This window comes from Carassius gibelio, chromosome A1 (genome assembly GCF_023724105.1).
Source record: "Carassius gibelio isolate Cgi1373 ecotype wild population from Czech Republic chromosome A1, carGib1.2-hapl.c, whole genome shotgun sequence".
In the NCBI taxonomy this organism is placed as follows: domain Eukaryota; kingdom Metazoa; phylum Chordata; class Actinopteri; order Cypriniformes; family Cyprinidae; genus Carassius; species Carassius gibelio.
This window is the reverse complement of record NC_068371.1, coordinates 20627604-20649658: the sequence shown is the minus strand read 5'-3', so window position 1 is coordinate 20649658 and position 22055 is coordinate 20627604. Positions and strand designations below refer to the sequence as shown.

Genomic DNA, 22055 nt, shown 5'->3' with positions numbered 1-22055 from the left:
AATAAGTCATAAAAAGCAGTTTTTGTTGAGAATAATATTTGATACATCTGGCTTTTATTACTCATGATATAGTGAGAAAATGGAGGAAGAAACAGCTCAGTTTTATTTAGAGACCCAAAAGCAAAAATTTGTTGCAACTATTTTATATGGCCAAAACGTTAGATGTAATTCTGATAGCTTGTAATGTAAATCAATGTGATCTTTATAACAGTACAGCAGACCACTTACATAAAATGATTTAAATATCAGTTTTTACTCTAAATCTCCCAGTAATTTCTTAGTAATATAATGTTTAAAAGATGATCAAAACATATAATGCAATGCAATACAATGGAACAAATAATGTTCCTCAAAAGCCTGATGGATCATATTTGATACTCACATTTTAACGTGTAATAAAATAAAAGTTACTTCAGTCCAATGTTAATCTTGAAATATAACTAACAATATCAATTTTATTTTTACTATAAAAATATCCGTACATATCAGTAAAAATTTCACAGAAAAAAAAGACGCATGAACAAAAACCTCATGGTGGATGTTTGTAGATTGATACAATCAAATCAGACGACAGAAGACGTGTAGTAGATTGTTTGCAACAGGTTTTCAGCAAAGTTTGATCACGTTGTTCATTTAAATGCCATGGGAATTTGTCATATTAAATTTTATACAGGAGGCTCATGGCACGAGGGTCAGTAAATAAAATAAGAAAAAAGTTAAGCTAACAAAATATGACAAATACATTTTTCCCCCACTGTCGTGGTTTAATAGCATACTGTATATAGAAAGTGCACTGACACATATGTTCAGTGAAATGGCTTATCAAAGGTTTTATGTGTGGAGTATTTAACATAACTACTATCAGTCTTGACTGAAGCCATAATTCCAATGGCAGATGTAATGACTTCCTCTCTGGTCCGTGCGGCAGCATTAGGGTAATCCTGGGGGCTTCACCTGGCACGCTGGTGAGGCTTAACTGTAAACTACCAGCAAGGCCCTTTTTTCATACCACAGACTCGACTGCCTTGGCAAACAGACCCCAGCCGAGCCAGTCGAGTGAGGATGGGTGTCCAGGCCACCGGATAGTGGTTTAATCTTTGGCCAGGTTTCGGCTCAGTCAGCAGCTTTTGTTGGAAACTTTTTGTTAGTGGACTGAAGCATGAACATAACTATTACAAGAGTGTGAGGTAAGAAAGGATATTTTATATCAAGTCTGGAGAAAAGATGCAAACTTCATTATCTAGCATGTATCAGTATCTTCCATAACTGTTTATGGCTTCCCTTACATTGTTTATTCTTTTACTGTGACAAATTCAATTAGGAGAGGATTTTTAAAATTGCATTTACTTTATTCTTTGTAATGTAACAACTTTTTTATATAATGCAATAAGAAGGCTAGAGTAATGGAAGCAAATTTATAAACAACATTAACTAAGTAAACTCAATTTGATCAACTACACAATCATCTACATCCATCAGAGGTGCCTACAACTACATGTGGTGACATATATGTCAAATATTACTCACATTAAGCAACCAAAACGAAAATACAGAGTAAAATCACTTGTTTTGTGACAGACGCAGCTATAGCACTGAATACAGTGAGACACTGACTTTTTGTCAGCACTGTTTGTCCAAAATATGCAAGAAAACAAACCACAGTAATTGTCACATGGACTAAAACTAATAGTTTTGGAATAATACAAAGCAAAATACATATCAATGGCCAATAATGATTTCTATCCAGTAAAGTTAATTATTATTAAAACTGTAATTTTAGACCCTGTTCTGATGCCTTTAAACTTCATTGTAAATTTGTTAACATTAGTTAATAATTGCAATTGCAATAATTAGTTATTGGCTATGAAATCAGAAATATAATTTTAAGAAGCAGTGCCACCCAACCCTAATGCCCAAATTTAGCTGAATTAACCACATGACATCTATAGCTCTAATGTTATGATTCCTTGTAGTGCATCATATTCAGATTGAGGCAGGATGTGCTCCAATGCCTTCAGTATTCATCTGTTGATTCTGACATCGATCTTTCTCTTTTCTCTCGAGCCGTCACAAAGTTGAGGAGATCGATGGCTGTCACTACTCCAAACACCATTTGCTTTTGAGTGGAAGACCCATCAGTTAGATCTGAAAAAATAGAGCAGCAAATTTAGCCAAACATCTCATCATCCTTTCATTGCTAAGTGTGTAGGAGATCAGGAGGATAAGACCTCATAGATACAAAGATTAAAAACTCACAATCCTGTCTCAACTGAAAGAAACTTGAATTTACTGATCTTAAAATATATCATTGCCTTTGTTTTGTCTAAAGATGCACACCAGTAATGTTTTTTTTTTTAACCATGTTTAAAAAAGTTGCTTAAATGTCTTAATTGAACTCTGATCTAATCCTGGCTTAGTCTAAACCCCGTCTGTGAAACCGGCCCCAGTGTTCAATTAAGCAAAAATTCAAAAAAAAAAAAAAAAATACTAATAAAAATAAACAAACTCAATGGAGCTATCTCCTCAGCCCAGAAATTTAGTTGCTGGAGGCTCTCCTCTTTCTCCCTTTTTTCTCCCCCATAGTAGCTGTGATAAGTTTCCTACATTGCGCTTTTATTGAGTAGCTCATCCAATAACAAAAATTAGATCATTTACACCAATATGTGATGTGGCTGCTGGGCAATCAGACCCTGGTAATAAATTATCCTCCAATTTCATCTAGCTATTGTATTCATTTTGTTTAGAAAATATATTCGTGGCAGGGTCTTGAACACAAGCCACAGTGTTTGAATATAATCAAAATGATTACAAGTAGTAACACTGAAACAGAATCTTTCTCAATGGAAGAATTTTTTTAATGAAAGATTACAATGCTTTAATTTATCAAACATGGATGAATCATTCACACGAAGATCTCTAATAGTAATTTACAAAATACACTGTGTGAATTTTCATATCATGCCGACTTGATGAGAGTCAGCAGTTCTCAAAATGTATGAAAGAAAATATGATCAGTTGCCATATTTCAATACAATCTGTTGTTGAAAATGCTGATTTTGAAATTTTGGAATAACACAATTTCAAAATGAGTCATTTAAGTAATTAATGTTGAGAAAAACAGGGTATTGCTTTCATTTTTATTAGTAACACCTCACTATAGACAGTACAGTACAGGGACAACTAAAGCTAACCAACATCTACTATGATGAGAATAGACAACTACTGTCACTGTCTGCTAATCAAAGGAGGATTCTCTCAGCTGCTCCTACTGCTGCTAAAAAAGTTGTCTTGAATCTATGGTTTGATTCATCTACCCCAGCTATGTCTACTTGAATGTCCCACTGTATCTGTTGGATATTGCTCTGCTTGAGTGTACCATGGCTAAAGTGCACAGCACCACCAGAAGGACTAGACGATATTGGTCAGACCTTGTTGAGACTTTACTGGATCTTTTGAGATCTAAAGTTCTACATGTACTCATCTGTAGTTTGGTCATAAGTTTTATCTTTTCTGTCAAATAATTTTTAATTTTCTTTATGTAATTTTATAGATTGATTACAAAAATTTACTTTACCTTTTTTAAAATGTCCTTATCTTATGACTTTGAGCAGATCTTGGGCTTTATTGTATAAAGTTATCTTTTAAAATGTGTTATAAAAAACTACAAATGAAAACGGAGGGCTATAAATACATGGGGGAAAACAAGGCAATAAACAAGACACAGGACCAAAAGAAGGAGAAACACATAACAACATACAGTACAAGTTATCAAAACATCACTTTTCACAATAACTCTGAATTTATAAACTGAATTCTATTCCTATGTCAACTTTGTGCCATGCTAAACCGTTCTAAGTGGACCTCAAAGATAAATAAAGCATATATGATATTGCCCTTAGAAGGACTTTTTTGGACTTTAGTTTTCCTACATCTGAATTTTCCTTGCATACATAGCTAATGTGCTTTTGTAGAACAATTGAGAGCACATTATCAGGTCAAGGGCTTCAATATGGCTTCAATTAAATACAACTTAACCATATGATTTAACACTCACACTGAATCTGCTCATGGACCACAAGGGCAAAATGATCCGTTTCTAAGATCCGAGACAGCTTTCCCAGATTGTCAGTTAGACGAATCTAAAACAGGCAAAATGGAGGAAGTGATGTCAGATTGAGTGAGCTCAAACTATCCTTTCTGTAAGACCTGCGCTAGGCTCACCTGCTTGAACTGTTTGTAGAGCACTTTGCTGACAGGGTCAGAGGGCTTGACTTTTCCTGCAAGCACAGAGGCAAGCATGTTTCCCAGGGTCACCATTCCCAGAATCAGTCTGCAGAGAGAAAGCCAAACACAACTGCATTCCTCTGCTCACTTTTAATCATGTTCAATTACAAAGACAGTATAGCTTTAATACAGTAAGTGCTGATGACAATTACAGTGAGATTATCACCCTTTTAATGCTGATTAAAATTTTCTTTGTTGCATGTATTGCTCACCCAGATTCATCTACGACAGGTGCCTGGTCAAAGCCCTTTTCTTTCAAGATTTTGATGGTTTTTTGGCATGTGACTGTGGGCAGCACAGTTAGTGGAGCACAAAGGTTTAGACTTTGTAATTTCAGATTCCACCACCTGGAAGGAATTGAATGAAGGAAGAATAAAAATTAAGAATGGACACAGAACCGAAAATGAGAGGCTGCCCAGGTTCTAAATACCTGCAAATTGTATTAATGTTCAATATTGGAATATATATTTAACATAAAGGAAAATTAGGTTAGCTTTCACCACATGAAGTTGTCATATTTACAGTATGTGTGAAAAGTTAAAATATGAAAATGTATGAACAGAGTTTTCCACAGAGTTGTTTCAAAAAACTAGCTTAAAACCCTTTTAAATGATTATTTTTTAAATATATATGTGTATCATCAAGATTACAATTTCAGCATCTGCTGCCCAATATCATGGCTTAAATGTTGTGCTGTTACATTAATTGTTTTGCAGTTTTAATAATTGTTTTAATGTTTGCATTTTGCTGGATAGTTTATAAAATGACAATCTGCATTGTGACAACTTTCCCCAAACACTCTTAAAATTTTCAAAATTGGAGTTTCACAGTGATGCCATAAAATAACTATTTTGGAAACTTTTAGCGATAGGTTAAAAAATAACTTAGTACGAAGAATATTTTTTGAATCCAAAGAGACTTTTTCCACTATATAGAACCTTTTGTGCAATGGAAAGTTGTTAAAGGTTCTTCATCGAACTAAATGCCAATAACAAACCTTCATTTTTAAGAATGTACAGTGTGACAATGTCCTGTTTTTATGTTGCTTTAAGATTTATGCCTACATAGAAATTTACTTCTAAAATGAAATGTACCTTATTAAATACCAAATAAATAAATTACCAATAAAAGTGTGACAGATAGTCCCAGTCTCATGTATCACACTAAATCTTAAGTGACAAAATGATCATCTGCTCACCAGGGTTTATTCACCATAATGTCTTCGACTCTCAGAAAGCCCTTCTGGAACATCCACTTGTCACTCAAGAACTTCGACCTTAAATTAAAGAGCCAATTTTAAACACAAAATGATGACTAACATCCATTGCTTCTGACTGAACCAAGCTTTTGTAAAGCCAGCTCTCTTTGTGGAAAATAGCCAAAATCAAGTGTGAGAAAATATTTTATATTCATGCATTTGGTAGATGCTTTCAACAAAAGCTGCTTACGGTGCATTAAAGAATACATTTTATTATTTTATGTTCCCTGGAAAAACTGAAGCCGAATAAGCTTGCAGCCAAATCTTGTGCATCTCTCTAATTTCTCCTTACATGTAGTTGCGAATGGAATCTGGCAGAATCACGACACAGCGCTGTCCCTCCTTTAGCTCTTTGGCTAACTTTACTGCAGCTGCCATGGCAGTGCCTGAGCTCCCCCCTGACAACAAAGACAAAAGATATATACTTACAAAAATCTACTACAATCATGATATTACTTTTCACAGACATTAAGCTGCAATTTAAGATATTATAGATATTATTTAAGTTAGAGAGCATGTTAATAAAGAATAATGTGCTTACCACATAACAGCCCTTCATCTCTTATAAGCATTCGGGCCATAGCAAATGATTCATCATCTTTGGATTTGTACCATTTGTCAACCAACTGAAATAGAAACACAATGTGTTTGATTTGTACATAAACTGCCTGCTGTCGACCAACCACAGTAAACCAAAACTATACTTCAACTGCCATCTAGAGGAAAAAAACTAAATAGCAATATCAGGATGTATAACATCAGCACAAAAAACAAAACAACCAAACCAAAACACCCTTAACAGTATCATTTATTTTAGAAAAATATTTACTTTTTAGCCTACTTTATCATATTTGATACACAAGGTTCAAAATTCTCTAAATGATCAACATGATCAAACCTTTGCTGAAAAGCCTCTTGCACACAATCTACAACATGCCTACTGTCCTCTGATAGCTAGACTACCCTTTTTTATCAAGTTAAAGGCTTTTTTAAAATATATAATTGTACAAACGTCCTCCTTCAGAACATGGTTCATGTGCCTTCTTTTTTCTGTGAAATATTTTCATATTATTTTTAAGTAAATGTGAGAATAACTTTGATATTGTTAGTGAAATTTCAAGATGAACACTTACTGGACTGAAGCAACTAAGGTTTACTTTATTATCCAAACATAATTTAAACAAATAAATGTTTAAATGTGTGAGCTAAAGAGTCCTATCACATGCATTTTAAGGACTATCATATCCTATCATAATATCCTATCATATTAAGGACATTAGACATATATTTCAACCTGCAGGCTTATGTAGAGTCACTCACAGATCTATCCAAGACGGTGGGTATAAAGTCATATCCGATGCCCTCCACCTCATACTGGGTTTTGTCCGTCCGGTTCAGCTCATCAGGCTCAGCGAGGATCGAGCCCTCTGGGTCCACCGCAACAATCTACCAAAACACAGACACTTCAAATGAGTCAAGTCTCATTTTCAGTGTTGCCTAGTTACTTAATGCCTGAGTGACTAATACAACTGCAGCTTATATGATTTTATTACAATTCAACATTATGTGGTTTACTCTTCCAGTTATTACTATATATCCAGTTTACTCTTCCATTATTGTCTTTCTGGGTGAAATGTTAGGATGACGATAAAATGAAATGGTACTCTGAGGTTTTAATTTCACAAAATTGCTGTTCATCAGATCTTAGGGACAATCAGTGTCTACCTTAATATTTGGGCATTTCTCCTTCAGTTTGCGGGCAACGCCGGTAATAGTGCCTCCTGTGCCGGCTCCTGCCACCAGCATATCCAATTTACCTGTGGTGTGTTGAGTGAGAGTTGAAGAAATAGTTAACAAAAGAATAAAAATGTACTCACCATGAGAACAGATCTTGAGAAATTTTGGAAATCTTGACATCCTCGGCATTGGACTCTTTCTACAAATGACTTCATCCTAGAGAATTAGTTAATTACAGACCGAGCTCAAATCTTAAAGGGTTAGTTCACCCAATAATCAAAATTATGTCATTAATAATTCACCCTATGTCGTTCCAAACCCGTGAGACCTCCATTCATCTTCAGAACACAGTTTAAGATATTTAAGATTTAGTCCGAGAGCTTTCTGTTCCTCCATTGAAACTGTGTGCACGGTATACTGTCCATGTCCAGAAAAGGTAAGAAAAACATAATCAAAGTAGTCTATGTGACATCAAAGGGTCAGTTAGATTTTTTTTTAAGCATCAAAAATACATTTGGGTCCAAAAATTGCAAAAACTACAACTTTATTCAGCATCGTCTTCTCTTCCGGGTCTATTGTGAGATTTTTTTTAAACACTGCAGTTTAGTGATATCCGGTTCGCGAACGAATCATTCGATGTAACCGGATCTTTTTGAAACAGTTCTCCAAATCGAACTGAATCGTTTGAAACGGTTCGCGTCTCCAATAAGCATTAATCCACAAATGGCTTAAGCTGTTAACTTTTTTTAAGGTGGCTGACACTCCCTCTGAGTTAAAATAAACCAATATCCCAGAGTAATTCATTTACTCAAACAGTACACTGACTGAACTGATGTGAAGAGAGAACTGAAGATGAACACCGAGCCGAGCAAGATAATGAACGAAAGATTGACTCATTTTCGAGTCAAGAACCGGTTCTGTCAGACACAAGGAGCTGATGATACTGCCCATGTGCGATTCAGCGTGAAGCAGACTCATACACAGACCTTCTGAACTGAACTAATTCTTTTGGTGATTGATTCTGAACTGATTCTGTGCTAGTGTTATGAGCCAGATAAACTAAAGGCTTGATGAATCAAGGGCAGTCATCGCAAATAACGTCATTACGTCGAGCACAAAAGAACTGGCTAACCGTTTTCTTCAAACGGTTTATTGAATCGAACTGTTCGAAAGAACTACAGGTGATCCGAAAACCAATGCAACCGGTTCTTGACTCGTGAACGAGTCAGTCTATTGTTCATTATCTGGCTTGGCTCGTGTTCATCTTCAGTGATGTAATACAAAATTTCTCCAAATCTGTTCCCATGAAAAAAACTCTGTCTTGGATGGCTGAGGGGGAGTATATTTTCAGCAATTTTCCTTTTTGGGTCAACTATTCCTTTTAAGGGGTCGTATGACGTTGCTAAAAAAAAGAACATTATTTTATGTATTTGTTATAATGAAATGTGTCTTTCATTAGTTTCTCCTCTATGCCCGCCTTTCTGAAACGCATAGATTTTCACAAAGCTCATTGTTCTGAAAAGCGAGGTGTGCTCTGATTGGCCAGCTATCCATTGTGTTGTGATTGGCCGAATACCTTAAGCATGTGATGGATATGTTATGGCACTTACCATACTGTTATGCGGTGTCCCAAAGTGATGAGACAAAACCAACACAACCCATTACAAATGAGACGTGTAGCATCCAGTGAGGACATAATTACTGATTATCATTACTTAAAAATAAAAAAATAATTTAAAAATAAAACTATGTCTGCATTTGTGATTGGAGAAACAACAAGCGCTACTTTACACTGCTCAAAACTCGCGTTTGAATCATCAGTGGCAAATCCTTTAAATATGAATATGTACTTACAGGCTGTGAGTCAGCATTATTCATCAGAACACCGGCATTGTAGGCTACTCTCCCAGGAAACAGTCAGGAAACAGTAAAATCCACTGCACACCTGAATATTTGGTTTGAACTGTTCTGGAACAGTGTTGTAAATACAACTTAACCACTGATTTCTAGTTGTGTCCTAAGTCAACTCAAGGCTGCTCTATGTGGCGGGCCATTATTACAGCGTTATTACTCCCTTTTCTGTTGCAGACAGACGCGTCGGACAGGGGGCTGGGGGCGGTCCTGTCCCAGGACATAGACGGGGAGGAACGGCCGGTGCTGTACATTAGCCGCAAGCTCTCAAAGAGAGAGGCTAGGTACAGCACCATTGAGAAAGAATGCCTGGCCATCAGGTGGGCCGTCCTCACCCTCCGCTATTATCTCCTGGGACGGGAGTTCACCCTCTGTTCGGACCACGCTCCGCTGCAGTGGCTCCACCGCATGAAGGATACCAACGCGCGGATCACTTGTTGGTATCTAGCTCTTCAGCCTTTTAAATTCAAGGTGGTCCACAGGCCGGGTGTTCAGAAGGCCGTGGCCGACTTCCTCTCCAGGAATGGGGGGGGGTGGGGGGCTGCAGGCCAGACGGCTCCCCGGCCTGAGTCGGGCGGTGGGGGTATGTGGCAGGGGGGGCGTGGTTTAGCGAAGTCTGCAGCGGGAGAGAGGATCGGGAGACGAGCGGTAAGTGAGTGGTTTGGGCAGAAATTATCACCTGTTTCTTGTTCTAGTAATTGGCGTGGAGAGGGTATAAAACGCCAGGAGAGACGGAAGGAATTGAGAGAGAGTCAGACTGCTGACGAGAACCGGAACCGGAAACCGGAAAAAGGAAAACGGAAATAGCGCGTGAACGTGGCAGAATAAAAGTCACCGTCTGGTGCTAGACTTTTGACCCCTTGTCCTCTTCCTTGCCCACACGAACTCACTACACACAGTTTTCGACTGCCTAACACAACACAAAGTACCGATAAGAATACCGTTAAAGTACCAGACCGTTAAGCAGTATCGGTAAGATTAGTAATACCGTTAAAACCTTAACGATACCCATCCCTACCCACAACATGGAGGTGGCAGCAGCAGCAACAATGCTACAGCAAGAATAAAAGTTACACCTTCTTTCTTTGCGTGAACATTTGGGCGGTGTTATGCAAATCTTCCCACAAAGTGACGTAGACGTGGGGGCATGTTAAAATGAGGCATTTTAGGAGGGTGTGGGCGAGTTTATAATGAACTATAATCAAGAATATCTTTTTGGGTTTGAGACTTTAGTCTTTGCAACTTTAGGGGTCTTATCTATTCACAAACAGCTTGTAACACTACAAAGAGAAAGGTAAATTTGAAATCGCATCATATGACCCCTTTAATATTACGGACAACAAAAGGCTTTGAAACTGAGAAGAAGATATGTAAAAAGATAGGAGAACAAAGACAAAAAGAGAAATTAAGAGAGAAACAACACAATTACTACCATCACATTGCTCCAGAATCTCCTCAGCAGTGGTGTCATAATGAGCCAGGGGGTTGCTGGGATTGCGATATTGGTCCAGAATGTGTGAGTTAGGAATCTCATTCTTCAAGCGCCAAGCTACACCCACATGGGACTCTGGGGAGTCAAACCGTGCACTGGTGGGAGTACGGACAATCTCAGCTCCCAAAGCTCTCAAGACATCAACCTATGAAGTAGTGGTTAAACGATTTCTGGTTTGATGATAAATCATGATAAAATGAGTAAAATTTTGTATTACCATTTCATATTTTAATTATCATTAAAACCATATTCGATTACCGCGATTTAAACAACTCAGGATAAATAAATACTGTCCAGCATTAAGCACAGTTTTAAGTAACACATGCGAATGTGCGAACAGCACACAGAGCAGTTTCGTTTTGTGTGTAAACATGGTGGGAAGCTGTGAGGTTTTGGGAGTTGAGGGAATTATACAAATGTATATATGAACAAATTATATGTAAGTATGTTACTCTGAAGGTTCTGACTGTCTTCAGAAAAGATTTGATGGCATTTTGTTTTTATCTTAACTCGATGTAATACCTAATAAAATAGTGTTCGTTGTCCATTGAGGTTATGGGAAACAGCTCTAATTCAGCTGTTCCATTAGCGCCACCTACTGACAGATGGAGCAGATAAAATACTTATGATCATTTTTTAATCATTTACCATTTTGACTTAACCCTTTTCTTTATTTAAAGGCTGAAATGTGTGGGTTAACATTTTATGAAACTTTTTCAAAGCTTTATTTGAACATTTCATACATGCTATTAGATACACTTTTGTCAGTCATGTTGTCATTTAAAATCCGAACATAATTGGTAATGTTATTGTTTTCGTGTTTATGCAAACAAAAAGTAATTTTATATACTGTTTGTTGATTTTAAATTCAAAACTATTTATGCGTCAGTACTTTTTGAACATTACCAGCACATCTGAACAAAACTCTGATAATACTGATAATCATCCTAATTTAGTTCACTGTTATCATGATAAGAAATGTTCATACCATTTACATCACTATTATGAAGAGACTCTTGTTTAACATACTTGATAGGCTATCAAATCCCATTTGATATAATTGGAATGAATCTTACCTTTTCCAAGCTCATTTTCTCAGGCATAACAATTATGCAGCGATAACCCTTCACTGCTGCAGCCAGTGCAAGACCAATACCTGCATAGAGTGCACATAACTTAACCTTTCAGACCTTTTTTTTCCCCACTGGGAAAAATGAATTTACCCACTTGTTTATTTCCATTCTAGAAACGTCCACTACAACACACTTTTAACCATATTTAGAGCGATTCTAACCATATTTATGAACTGGGTTTTAAACAGAATGTGAACTAGCATTGAAGGTTTTGAGAAGAACAAACTGTAAACTGTAACAATGAACAATGAAACAAGAATGTAAAAAAAAAAAAAAAAACTCAACAAAATCAGTCAACATCAGTCCTATTTGATTACCTGTATTTCCAGAGGTGGGCTCTATAATGGTGTCTCCAGGTTTGAGGATGCCTTCCCTTTCTGCGTCCTCCACCATACGCAGACTGATACGGTCCTTCACACTACCACCAGCATTAAAGAACTCACACTTAGCCACTGCAGACACACATACATACGTAACTTGAGATCATTTATATAAATGCCTTTCTTTCACCCATTTTATAGATTTATATATAACATTAAGGGAAGTCGTGGCCTAATAGTTAGAGATATGTCACGTCACTTTAAAGCAACACAGCAGGTGATAACTACTTCAAAGGACTCAGGCTCAATACTTGCTTTATATTTCAAATTCTTTTAAAGATTTTTTTTTATCTTTCACGGCAGACTTTTTTATTTCTAATGCACCTTCTGTGGTAAAATGATTTTGACTTTTAGTGTTATTTATTTAGAACTGGTCAAAAGTACTAATGTGAATGAATCACTTACAAAGTTCACATTTTAGTCCAAAGGTCTTGGAGATCTTGTTTATGCGAACCAGTGGTGTGTCTCCAATCATGTCCAGGATGTTGGGTAGAATCTTCTCAGCTTTTGTCCTGCAGTGTGGTTAAAGGAGGACAAAATAAATACACATAGCAGTATATTGGGGGACAGAAAGCTATAGTTACAATTATAGTTGTATAGTTACAAAGTTCATTTTGTGACAATGTAAAAAAAAAATAAATAAATAAAAAATAACAAAGAATTGATAGGATCATTTAATGGTTGTTGTTTGTTATTGCTGCATAGTCATGTGAGTGACATCCCCGAGAAGGACACAGAAGTGCTCTTTCGGTGGGCTCAGCTTTCTAAGCATGAGCCATTTCCCTGTCACTTGATTTAAAGTATGTTTTGATTTTTGGTCAGAATTACAAAGCGAGTGATCATTAAGCATTATCACCTGGGGAAGTATTTGTGAGGGGAATTTTCAAGAGACATTCCTGGTTTCCAGGTACATCTACTTGGCAGGTCCGGACGAATCCATTTTGGATCAGTGGCTTCAGTTTCTCTATTTAGCTGCAGAGGTCTGTCTACATCATCTGAAACCAACTTCTCAACGCCATTCCTACCAGTGGTCTTCTTGCCAGCAAAAGGGCAGGCAGGACTGTCATTCTCTTTGTTGGGTGGAACTGAAGGCATGTTTCCTCTATAGATCTCTGTAAAGTGTAGCACGAATAAATCAGGTTTCAGATTTGTAGGTCTTCAGAAATTAAATAATTAAAGTGAGTGATTTTGTCTTTTTTTCTTTTGGATTAACATTTAAGACAAACAGCAGTTGGTAAATAAACTGCAATCACTTTAAGACATAATGCATGAATCCAATATAATTATAGGCCTACACATCCAATTTCTTTCTCAACTGTTATATCTTTACATGAGTACATGACTGTTTTCGATTATACTTGTCAAGACAGGTATTTTAACACAATTTTGTCAGTTCATGTGAAAGAAGACATGAAATAGAACTTAATTTGGGGCTTGCGCATTATAGGACAGCATCATCCATTTAGTGAAATATCCACAAACAGACTATGAAGCTGGAATACTTCTAGGCTGCTCTTTATTCATTCCAAACTATGACTAAAAGATAAAAGCCCACAATGATACAGTGTAAAATACACAGAATAAACAATATAAGATAATACGCCCTGTGACCAACTAAAATGTATGATAATCTTCACAAATGAACATAACTTTGATCTATTTTGAAACCTTAATACAAGTAAAAAGCTAAAAGTAAGTTTTATGCTACATTACAGTCACATGGCTTACTCAGTTAAGCTCTTTCAATCTTTATTCAAAATTAGTAACTAGCAGCTGTGCATAAAGAAGTTGGCTACCTGTGTCACGTCATTTACTTGAACGGGGTTCATCACCTATTTGGGAAATGGCCATGTGTTGGCATGCCATCTGATTGGCTGGAATGAGGGCGTCTGCTGATCGCCCTATTATCAGAAAATATCAAATAAAATCATAAGGATGCATTACTTGTGTATTTTTTTAGTTGTAGAATAAAATTTGAAAATAACTTGCACTTTTGTTAGGCACAGACCTTATTACAGGCATTTAACCCAAAACAAATGTAAAAACCCACTGAATTAAGGACAATGGAAGACTAAGTGCTAAAAATGGTTGTTTACGGGTCTGCAGCATTCCAGTCTCACTTAAACATTAACACAATGACATGGGAAGCCATGACAATTCCAGCCTTTAGGTGGTATAAATGCCAAATCTAACTTCTTAAATACACCAACCTTAACCATCAGGTTAATTCCAGAGTATGAGAACCATTAATAGATAACATAACAAGCCAAGCATAAAACACACCAGCTGTTGCGCCTCACCAACATAACAAGCATGGCTGACTGCTTTAATGTGAAATGACTACAATACAATGCAAGTTAATGTGGTCTGTGTATATAGAAATAACAAGACTGAGACAGAGTTATTCTCACAAAAGACAAAATTGCATTAATTTTCAGTTCCTGGGTATTTTAAAAAAATTTAACCACTAAGCCTTGTATTTGTTGCAATAAATATCAAATTATTATCTGAAAGCAAAGCAAAGAGATAGATAGATAGATAGATAGATAGATAGATAGATAGATAGATAGATAGATAGATAGATAGATATTACAAAATTATAATACTAAATTCTACTGCATGAGTGGTAACTCTTCAGGACCAGGGCTGCCAAGTCTGCAGTACCCCGACAAGTGACAGTACACAGATTAGATTGAAAGGTCTCGAAGTTTTCAGTCAGTAAACTGTACACTATGTTTTAATGGAAATATGACTCAGATGCGGTAGATTCCAATATTTACGACATTATATTGGACGTATTGTGGTGTATTTGACACACCGGTCAACCCAGTCAGGACGCAAGAGTCAGGCTTCCAGAAGTATGGGGAAGTGGAACCATGTGCTCCAAAAACACTTTTATCTAAAAACTTTCATTCACACCATATTCAGGCAGAGTTTCCTGTATATCTTTTTCCGCGAAACACTTACTGAAACTTGCAGAAATATTCTTTATAGAGCACGTGGCAACAATCCATGTACCTGTAAATCACAACCTCGTGCTGTTTTAGACTTTTGTAAATGTGATTATATCAGTCAGTCATCAAAATGTCATTTCACATCGCTTTCTGTGAATTCGGTTTTAGTTGCAGTTAATTCCAGCGGTTTTGATGAAATTGAAGTTTAGCATCCAAAGCAGCAAAATATTTTTATATAATAAATATATTTATATTTCTTTCTCAAATATATTGGTGATCGCATAATGCAACGTCCATTACAGATATTCAACACATTTACCTTGTCGATAAGCGCCGATCGTCCACGTTAACAGCTGTGCATACAGAAGTACCTGTTGTCACGTCATTAACATGAACGGGGTTCATCGCTTATTTAGGAAATGGTCGTGTGTTGGCACGCAATCTGATTGGCTGGAACGAGGGCGTCTGCCGATCACTTTCCTATCTGAAGTTGGGAATTGTCCCAACATTTTTTTTTATTTTTGGTAAAAAAAAAAAAAAAATCTGCTTGAAATATTTGGCTGACAACTCAAAATATATGAAATTTAAGACATCTACAATTTTATGGCAAATTTCTCTCACCTGAAAAACTAGTTTTATTCAAATGTAATGCTTACCAGCCACACCGTCAACATTGATAGGTTATGCACCTTGATTTTTGAGATGATGAAAAAAAAAAAAAAAAACATTTCCATTATACTCGTGTTTTTAAATACTATTTGTATCCATACCACTGCAAGATTTAATTTTATAACAATATCCCAACCCATACTACGAAGGCAAACTCGACTCCTGGTCTTTTTGAAGTGCTATAAAACTGAATCTGCCGCCAAACTGATACCACTGTGTTTTAGGAGCAATACATAATGATTAAAAATGCAGTGTGACACACCCCTACAACACTTACTGAAAGCCTGCAGGTCTGATTCATCATGACTAAGGTTTTAATAACCCAAGACAGACATAAACCTGTGGCACAGACAATTTATAAAAATGCACTTTTATTAAGAAACAAAAATCTTAAAACTTTTTTTAAGGTTAAAAAAAAGGTAAAAAGGTAAATAAAGTGACAAACAAAAGGGTTTCAAGCAAACGATGGAATCCGATTTCTCACAAATGCTGGAAATTGGTTGATGACAAGCAACAAAACATAGGCAGCAAAACTGTGATGGCTCAAAATCTTCCAGAACGTTCATGATCTCTTGATCTTCTCCTCTCACGACCTCCACGGCTGCGTTCACGAGAACGAGTGTCTTTCACGAGATCTTGACCTGGAACGATGTCTAATGGTAAAATCATTTTTGTTACAACAACAAAAAATGTCAACTCTAATGAAAGGCACTAGACCGGCCTTTGATAAAGAAGGGCTTCAGTACCTTTTTCTACGACGACCATAAAGCTCTCTCCTCAGCTTTCGAGAAATGGGTTTCAAGTGCATGGAATTACAGAAACCACCTCTAGTGCACTCCCTGTGGTGAGATGAGATGGTTAAAAAAAAAAAAAAGCTGCATCACAACTTTTCTAAAGACAGTCAGTTCACTTTAGATATATTAATATATCTTAAAATATATTTAATAAATTTCTGTAATGTAAAATATATAGCTGGCCTATATTACTATATAAGCAATAACTATAAGCCCACCCGTCTTTAAAAACAAAAAACCCTTCATTGGCCATTTCAATGTCAGAACAGCAGAACTGAAGTTTGTTAGTCTGCTTTGGCAAGAATTTAGTGAACAGATTTCAATCCTTAAAAAGTGACATTAAAATATCCTTGTTTCTCAATGAAATAACTGAATAAATAAAGTTTGAAACACTGACCCCATTTCATACTGCCTACAGCAGGCTTCTCTAAAGTCTGTAACTGGTGAGAGCTCAGCGTGTATTGGTTGTCTATTAAACCAGCGATTATTTAAGTCCAATACAGCCTTCTCAGCATCCTCTTCCCTCCGAAACTGTTCAGACAATAAAACAAAGTTGGTGATTTCACGAGTTCACATCTACGCATATTAATACCGTAAGTTTATGCATATTTGGCGTGCTGTCCGGGTGGAGGGCTCCGAGCTCGGGATGTGGCCCGAACCCAGAGTACTCCCCCCGGTTGTGGTAGGAGTAGATGGATCTATAAGTGAGGAGAAATGGGGTGGAGGAGGGATGCTGAAAACTGTCAATGAACAGAGGTAGGTTCTGCTGTTATGTATACCTTGTCATGAGTTGATTACTGATTGGTCTCCACTTGTGTTAATCAGGTTAATGAACTGTGACTGCTCCTCCCGAACTTTGTTATAAAACAGCATTAAACATTTACAAGCATAATTCTAAAGCAGGCTGTTATAGCTACATTGTTTGAAATCTTGAAATAAATATTTCATGTGCCTGTTCTATCAAGCAAAAAGCACAAAACATTAATAAACACTCAAATTCTACACTACCTTCACATAAACATTTCCAACCAAATGATCACCAAGGTTATCGCACACATTCCTCCACATCTCCATACTTCTCTTCCATTTCTGTAAAGACTTCCTGTTGAAAACATAATCGATCAGACATAATCGATACATTGCAAAAATGTAGAAGTAATAACTTAAAGGAACAGTTCACCCAAAAAGTTCTGACATCATTAACTGACCTGTTGTTTCAAACCTGTATGATTTTTTTTTTTTTTTTTTTTTTTTTTTTTTTTTGTCCATACCAAGCCAGTGTGGTTCAATGTTGTTTGGACTTTACATTCATCATATCTTCTTTTTGCGTTCAAGTAAAAAAGAAAAGAAAGTCATACTGGTTTTGAATGACATGAGGGTGAGTAAACAATGAAAGACTTATTTTTCTCCTCATTTTTGGGTGAACCATCGCATTCATTTCACTACTGGTTCTCATTAATATGAATTCATATAATATAATATAATACAGTACATTAATATAATTTAAACAAAAAGAAAGGTGAGCTTGCTAAAGAAATGTTTTATGTGAAGTTTAAAAAAAATAAAAAAAAATAAAAGTGAAGTATCTTCTTTGCAGAACTGCTCAAATCAGTTAAAAATGATGGTAAGCCTTTGTGGACTACAGTCCTCAAGTCATTCCACAGATTTTCAGTGGGGTTCAGTCTAGGCTCCGACTAGACCATTCAAGGACATTCACCTTTTTCTCCTTCAACCGCTATGAGCTCAGTTTTGCTGTGTGCTTTGAGTCATTGACATGTTGAACAGTAAACCTTCTTCCCACCGACAACTTTCTGGCAGAGGGCAACACATTTTCCTCAAGAATTTGACGGTATTTAGCCCCATCCATTTTTCCTTCTATTATGACAAAATTTCCAGTCCCTGCTGCAGAGAAACACCTGCATGATTTACTGTAGCAATGCTTTTATTTGGAAGATGAGCTGTATTGGATTTCTGTCAGACATATTGTTGGTGTTGAGGCCAAATAATGACATTCTAGTCTCATCGGACCTCAGAATCTTCAAGGTCTGTTTTGGCAAAGCTCAGCCGTGACTGCATGTGGCCTTGCTTGAGAAATTGCTTTTTTCCGCACAAGCCACATTTGTGGAGAATTGATGATATTGTTGTCACATGCACACAATGATCACTCTTTGTTATGATTCCTGCAACTGCTTCAGAGTTGCTATAGGTCTCTTGATCGCCTCTCTGATCAGTTTCCTCCAGCTCTTTCATTCAGTTTGGAGTGACGTCCTGATCCAGAGAGGGTCTGATTTGTACCAAATAGCTTCCACTTCTTAATAATAGACTTCACTGTGCTTTTAGGTATTGATCATTTTTTGTATCCTTTTCCTGACTCGTGTCTCCCGGAGATCTTTTGACAGTGCCTTGCCACCCATTGTTGATTGTTTGCATCAGTTGCACTACCAAGCACTGAAATGCTCCAGGAAAACTCTTTTCATGCTGAGCTAATCAAAATGATCACAGCTGAAAGCCAAATGGCTTTGTCTGTCACTCAGAAGGTGATTTGCTACACCTGATTGAGTTTACAAGTCTTTTTTTTTTTGGGGGGGGGGGGGGGGGTCTTTTTCCAACTCAGTGATTGTTAATTTATTTTTTGTCTGATATGTCGATGTTACATCTTTCACTTGAATGTTATACATTGTACTGAGTAAATACAGCTGGATAAAACAAAAACTGTCCATCTTCATTTCAGGCTGCAAAGCAACAAAATGTGTATATTAAACTAAATGCTTAATTATTAATTTAAAAATGTGTAATGGATGAAGGGTATAATAATTATATGAGTAATATATAAATCGTATAAAAAAATTACAATATTACTGCCTGCCCCGTAGCAAGAACATAAGTTACAATGGCAATGAACACCATTAAAGGCCAAGCACATTTCTTGTTGCCCAAAAACCCAGGGATGGCACAAACTAAACTGAAACTTCCTTGGCTAGCCAGCTAAACTGGCTTCATGGTATAGGCCCCAAATCTCTGGTGCTTTAAAGGATTAGTTCACTCCAGAATTAAAATTTCCTTATAATTTACTCACCTCCATGTTATCCAGGATATTCAAGTCTTTCTGTCTTCCGTCACAAAGAAATTAAGGTTTTTGAAGAAAACATTCCACGACTGTTCTCCATATAGTGGACTTCAACGGGGACCAACGGGTTTAAGGTCCAAATAGCAGTTTCAGTGAAGCTTCAAAGGGCTCTACACGATCCCACCCGAGGAATAAGGGTCTTGTCTTGCAAAATGATAGGTAATTTTCTTTAAAAAAAAAAAAGAAAAAGAAAGAAATATATATACTTTTTAACCACAAACTTTAATCTTGCACTAACTCTGTGATTTATGCCCACAACTTCACGTATTACTTAATCACAATGGAAAGGTCACACGTCATGTACGGAATTACCGATCCGGTGTTTACAATTGTGGATAAGGAGGACTGTTCAAAGGTTGTTTTATGTTGAATGACAAATATGTATATGTCTTTGTGTCACTTTGTAAACACTGGGGCGGTACTTCCACCTAAATCAGACATGACCTTTCCAATGTGATTATGAGATGTGTGAAGTTGCAGAGCTAGTGCAAGATGAGCATTTGTGGTTAAAAGTATAGTTGTTGTTTTTTTTGTTTTTTTTTTAGAAAATGATCTGTGGTTTCACTAGATAAAACCGTTATTCCTTGGGGGGGATCGTGTAGAGCCCTTAGAAGCTGCACTGAAACTGCAATTCGGACATTCAACCCATTGGTCCCCGCTAAAGTCCACTATATAATGAAAAATCTTGGAAGGTTTTCCTCAGAAAACTTTAATTTCTTTTAGACTGAAGAAAGAAAGACATGAACATCTTGGATGAAATTGGGGGTGAGTAAATTATCAAGAAATTTTAATTCTGGAGTGAACTAATCCTTTAAGTCAAAATAGTCATATACACTTCTGAAACTATGGATGAACTACAGATTACTCTGTACACGAAATGGAGTGTTAACTGAATGTGTAAAGTGACTGAGAGTCAAAGTAAAATGTGTTATATGTGACAAAACTTACATTAAAGGGCAGTGTAATCAATCTTTAAAGAATAAAACATACATGGAAAAGTGGATATGCAAATACAATCCTACTTTCATTTATAAAAAAAAAAAAAAACATTGCAATAAAAGTGTGCCAATATATGACAATAAGATCAATTGTCAATTAATTTACATACTGAAATGTAAATGTATATATATTCAATTATATATTTCTTTCCTCCTAAAATTCTACATTGCAAACATATGAAATTAGTTTCACTTTAAAAATCAATAAACTAATTTGGAGGAAACAAAAAGGAATGAGGAGGAAATAAAAACGTGGGTGTAAAGTTTGAGATGTAAACATACCTCACTGAAAGTTGGTTTATTGTGCAATCTAGAACAGCGATCTCCATGACGACAAGCTCCAATTTTGAAATAAAAGGAGCAATTGACCCTAGAAATAACAAACAGGACACACACTGTTACAAGATATGAAAACTGTGGCACGTAACTTACAAGTATCGACATTGACATAAGTTTGACACAAAATACAAAGTGTCAGATCTTTAACTTTTTAAACGGAAAAAGCAACAGTATTTAAATCCCAACTACTGAAAAACGAAATAAATCAATTCATGTTGACAATACATTAGATATATATTTAAAATGTTTTATAAAACTGGTGGCAGTGTCTGATTTCTCTCCTGTAACTTCCAGCATGAGCAATGCGGAAGCTTTATATCTCACACAAAAACATTGTTTTGTGTTGGTTGTAAAAGTTCAGCAGACACTAAGCAGACAGGTGTGTTTCACGCTGTCAGTCTCTGTTTTCCTGGGTGTCCACTAGTGAGCTCACTTCTCCTTAGGCACTTCACCATAGGCACTATAATTCCACTCCAATTAATTGCACCAGGTGCAGGCAATCTATTTTCATTAGTCTCCATATAAATACTTGTCTTTACCTGTTGTTTGTATGGAGTCCTTACCCTTTCTGTTACAAATGTTCTCGTCTCCTGACACTTACCCTTGCTATCTCGTCCTCCGAGTTCCTGGTTCCCTCTTTTGTTTTGTTTGTCTCCTTGGACTGTTTGTTTTGGATTACCTTGTGTTTCTCTGGTGCACGATCGTCACAGTGTGTTAGCCTACGAATCAGTTAATATTGCACCACTCTAACAAAATGAATCAATGTAGCTTGCTTGTCTTTTTCTGTACCAAATATAGACGCAAGATACTCCGCCATCTTGAACGGTCCAACTCGGATGCGAGTCTGCCATCTACGTCATCACAAAGCTCTTGCATGCTTCAGTCTGTAGATATCACAGGAGAGAACTATTATTGTTCAGCGTTTTTCAGAAGTCTTCCGTCTGTCCCAGTCGTCAAATAACTGTCATTTTTCTCTCAA

The 22055-nt window shown here is 36.6% G+C and overlaps 1 protein-coding gene and 1 pseudogene across 2 annotated transcripts; both read right to left on the bottom strand.

Moving 5' to 3' along the window:
• Positions 1–1328: 1328 nt before the first annotated feature.
• On the bottom strand, positions 1329–15604 carry LOC128015386 (cystathionine beta-synthase-like protein). 2 transcript variants are annotated; one of them, XM_052599196.1, is made up of 16 exons: positions 15469–15568; positions 13992–14096; positions 13052–13307; positions 12601–12707; positions 12133–12267; positions 11759–11838; positions 10623–10827; positions 7268–7359; positions 6863–6988; positions 6084–6168; positions 5835–5940; positions 5483–5560; positions 4497–4631; positions 4222–4330; positions 4055–4139; positions 1329–2145 (listed from the first exon to the last, which is right to left on the bottom strand). In XM_052599196.1, exons 3-16 carry the CDS (start codon positions 13288–13290, stop codon positions 2015–2017), a joined length of 1713 nt encoding a protein of 570 aa, XP_052455156.1. In that variant the 5' UTR covers positions 13291–13307; positions 13992–14096; positions 15469–15568; the 3' UTR covers positions 1329–2014. The 2 variants fall into 2 exon arrangements, with proteins under 2 accessions (XP_052455156.1, XP_052455165.1); XM_052599205.1 differs by lacking the exon at positions 13992–14096 and having other exon boundaries at positions 15469–15604.
• A 626-nt stretch (positions 15605–16230) lies between these two features.
• On the bottom strand, positions 16231–21893 carry LOC127943830 (splicing factor U2AF 35 kDa subunit-like; annotated as a pseudogene).
• Between the last annotated feature and the right edge of the window lie 162 nt (positions 21894–22055).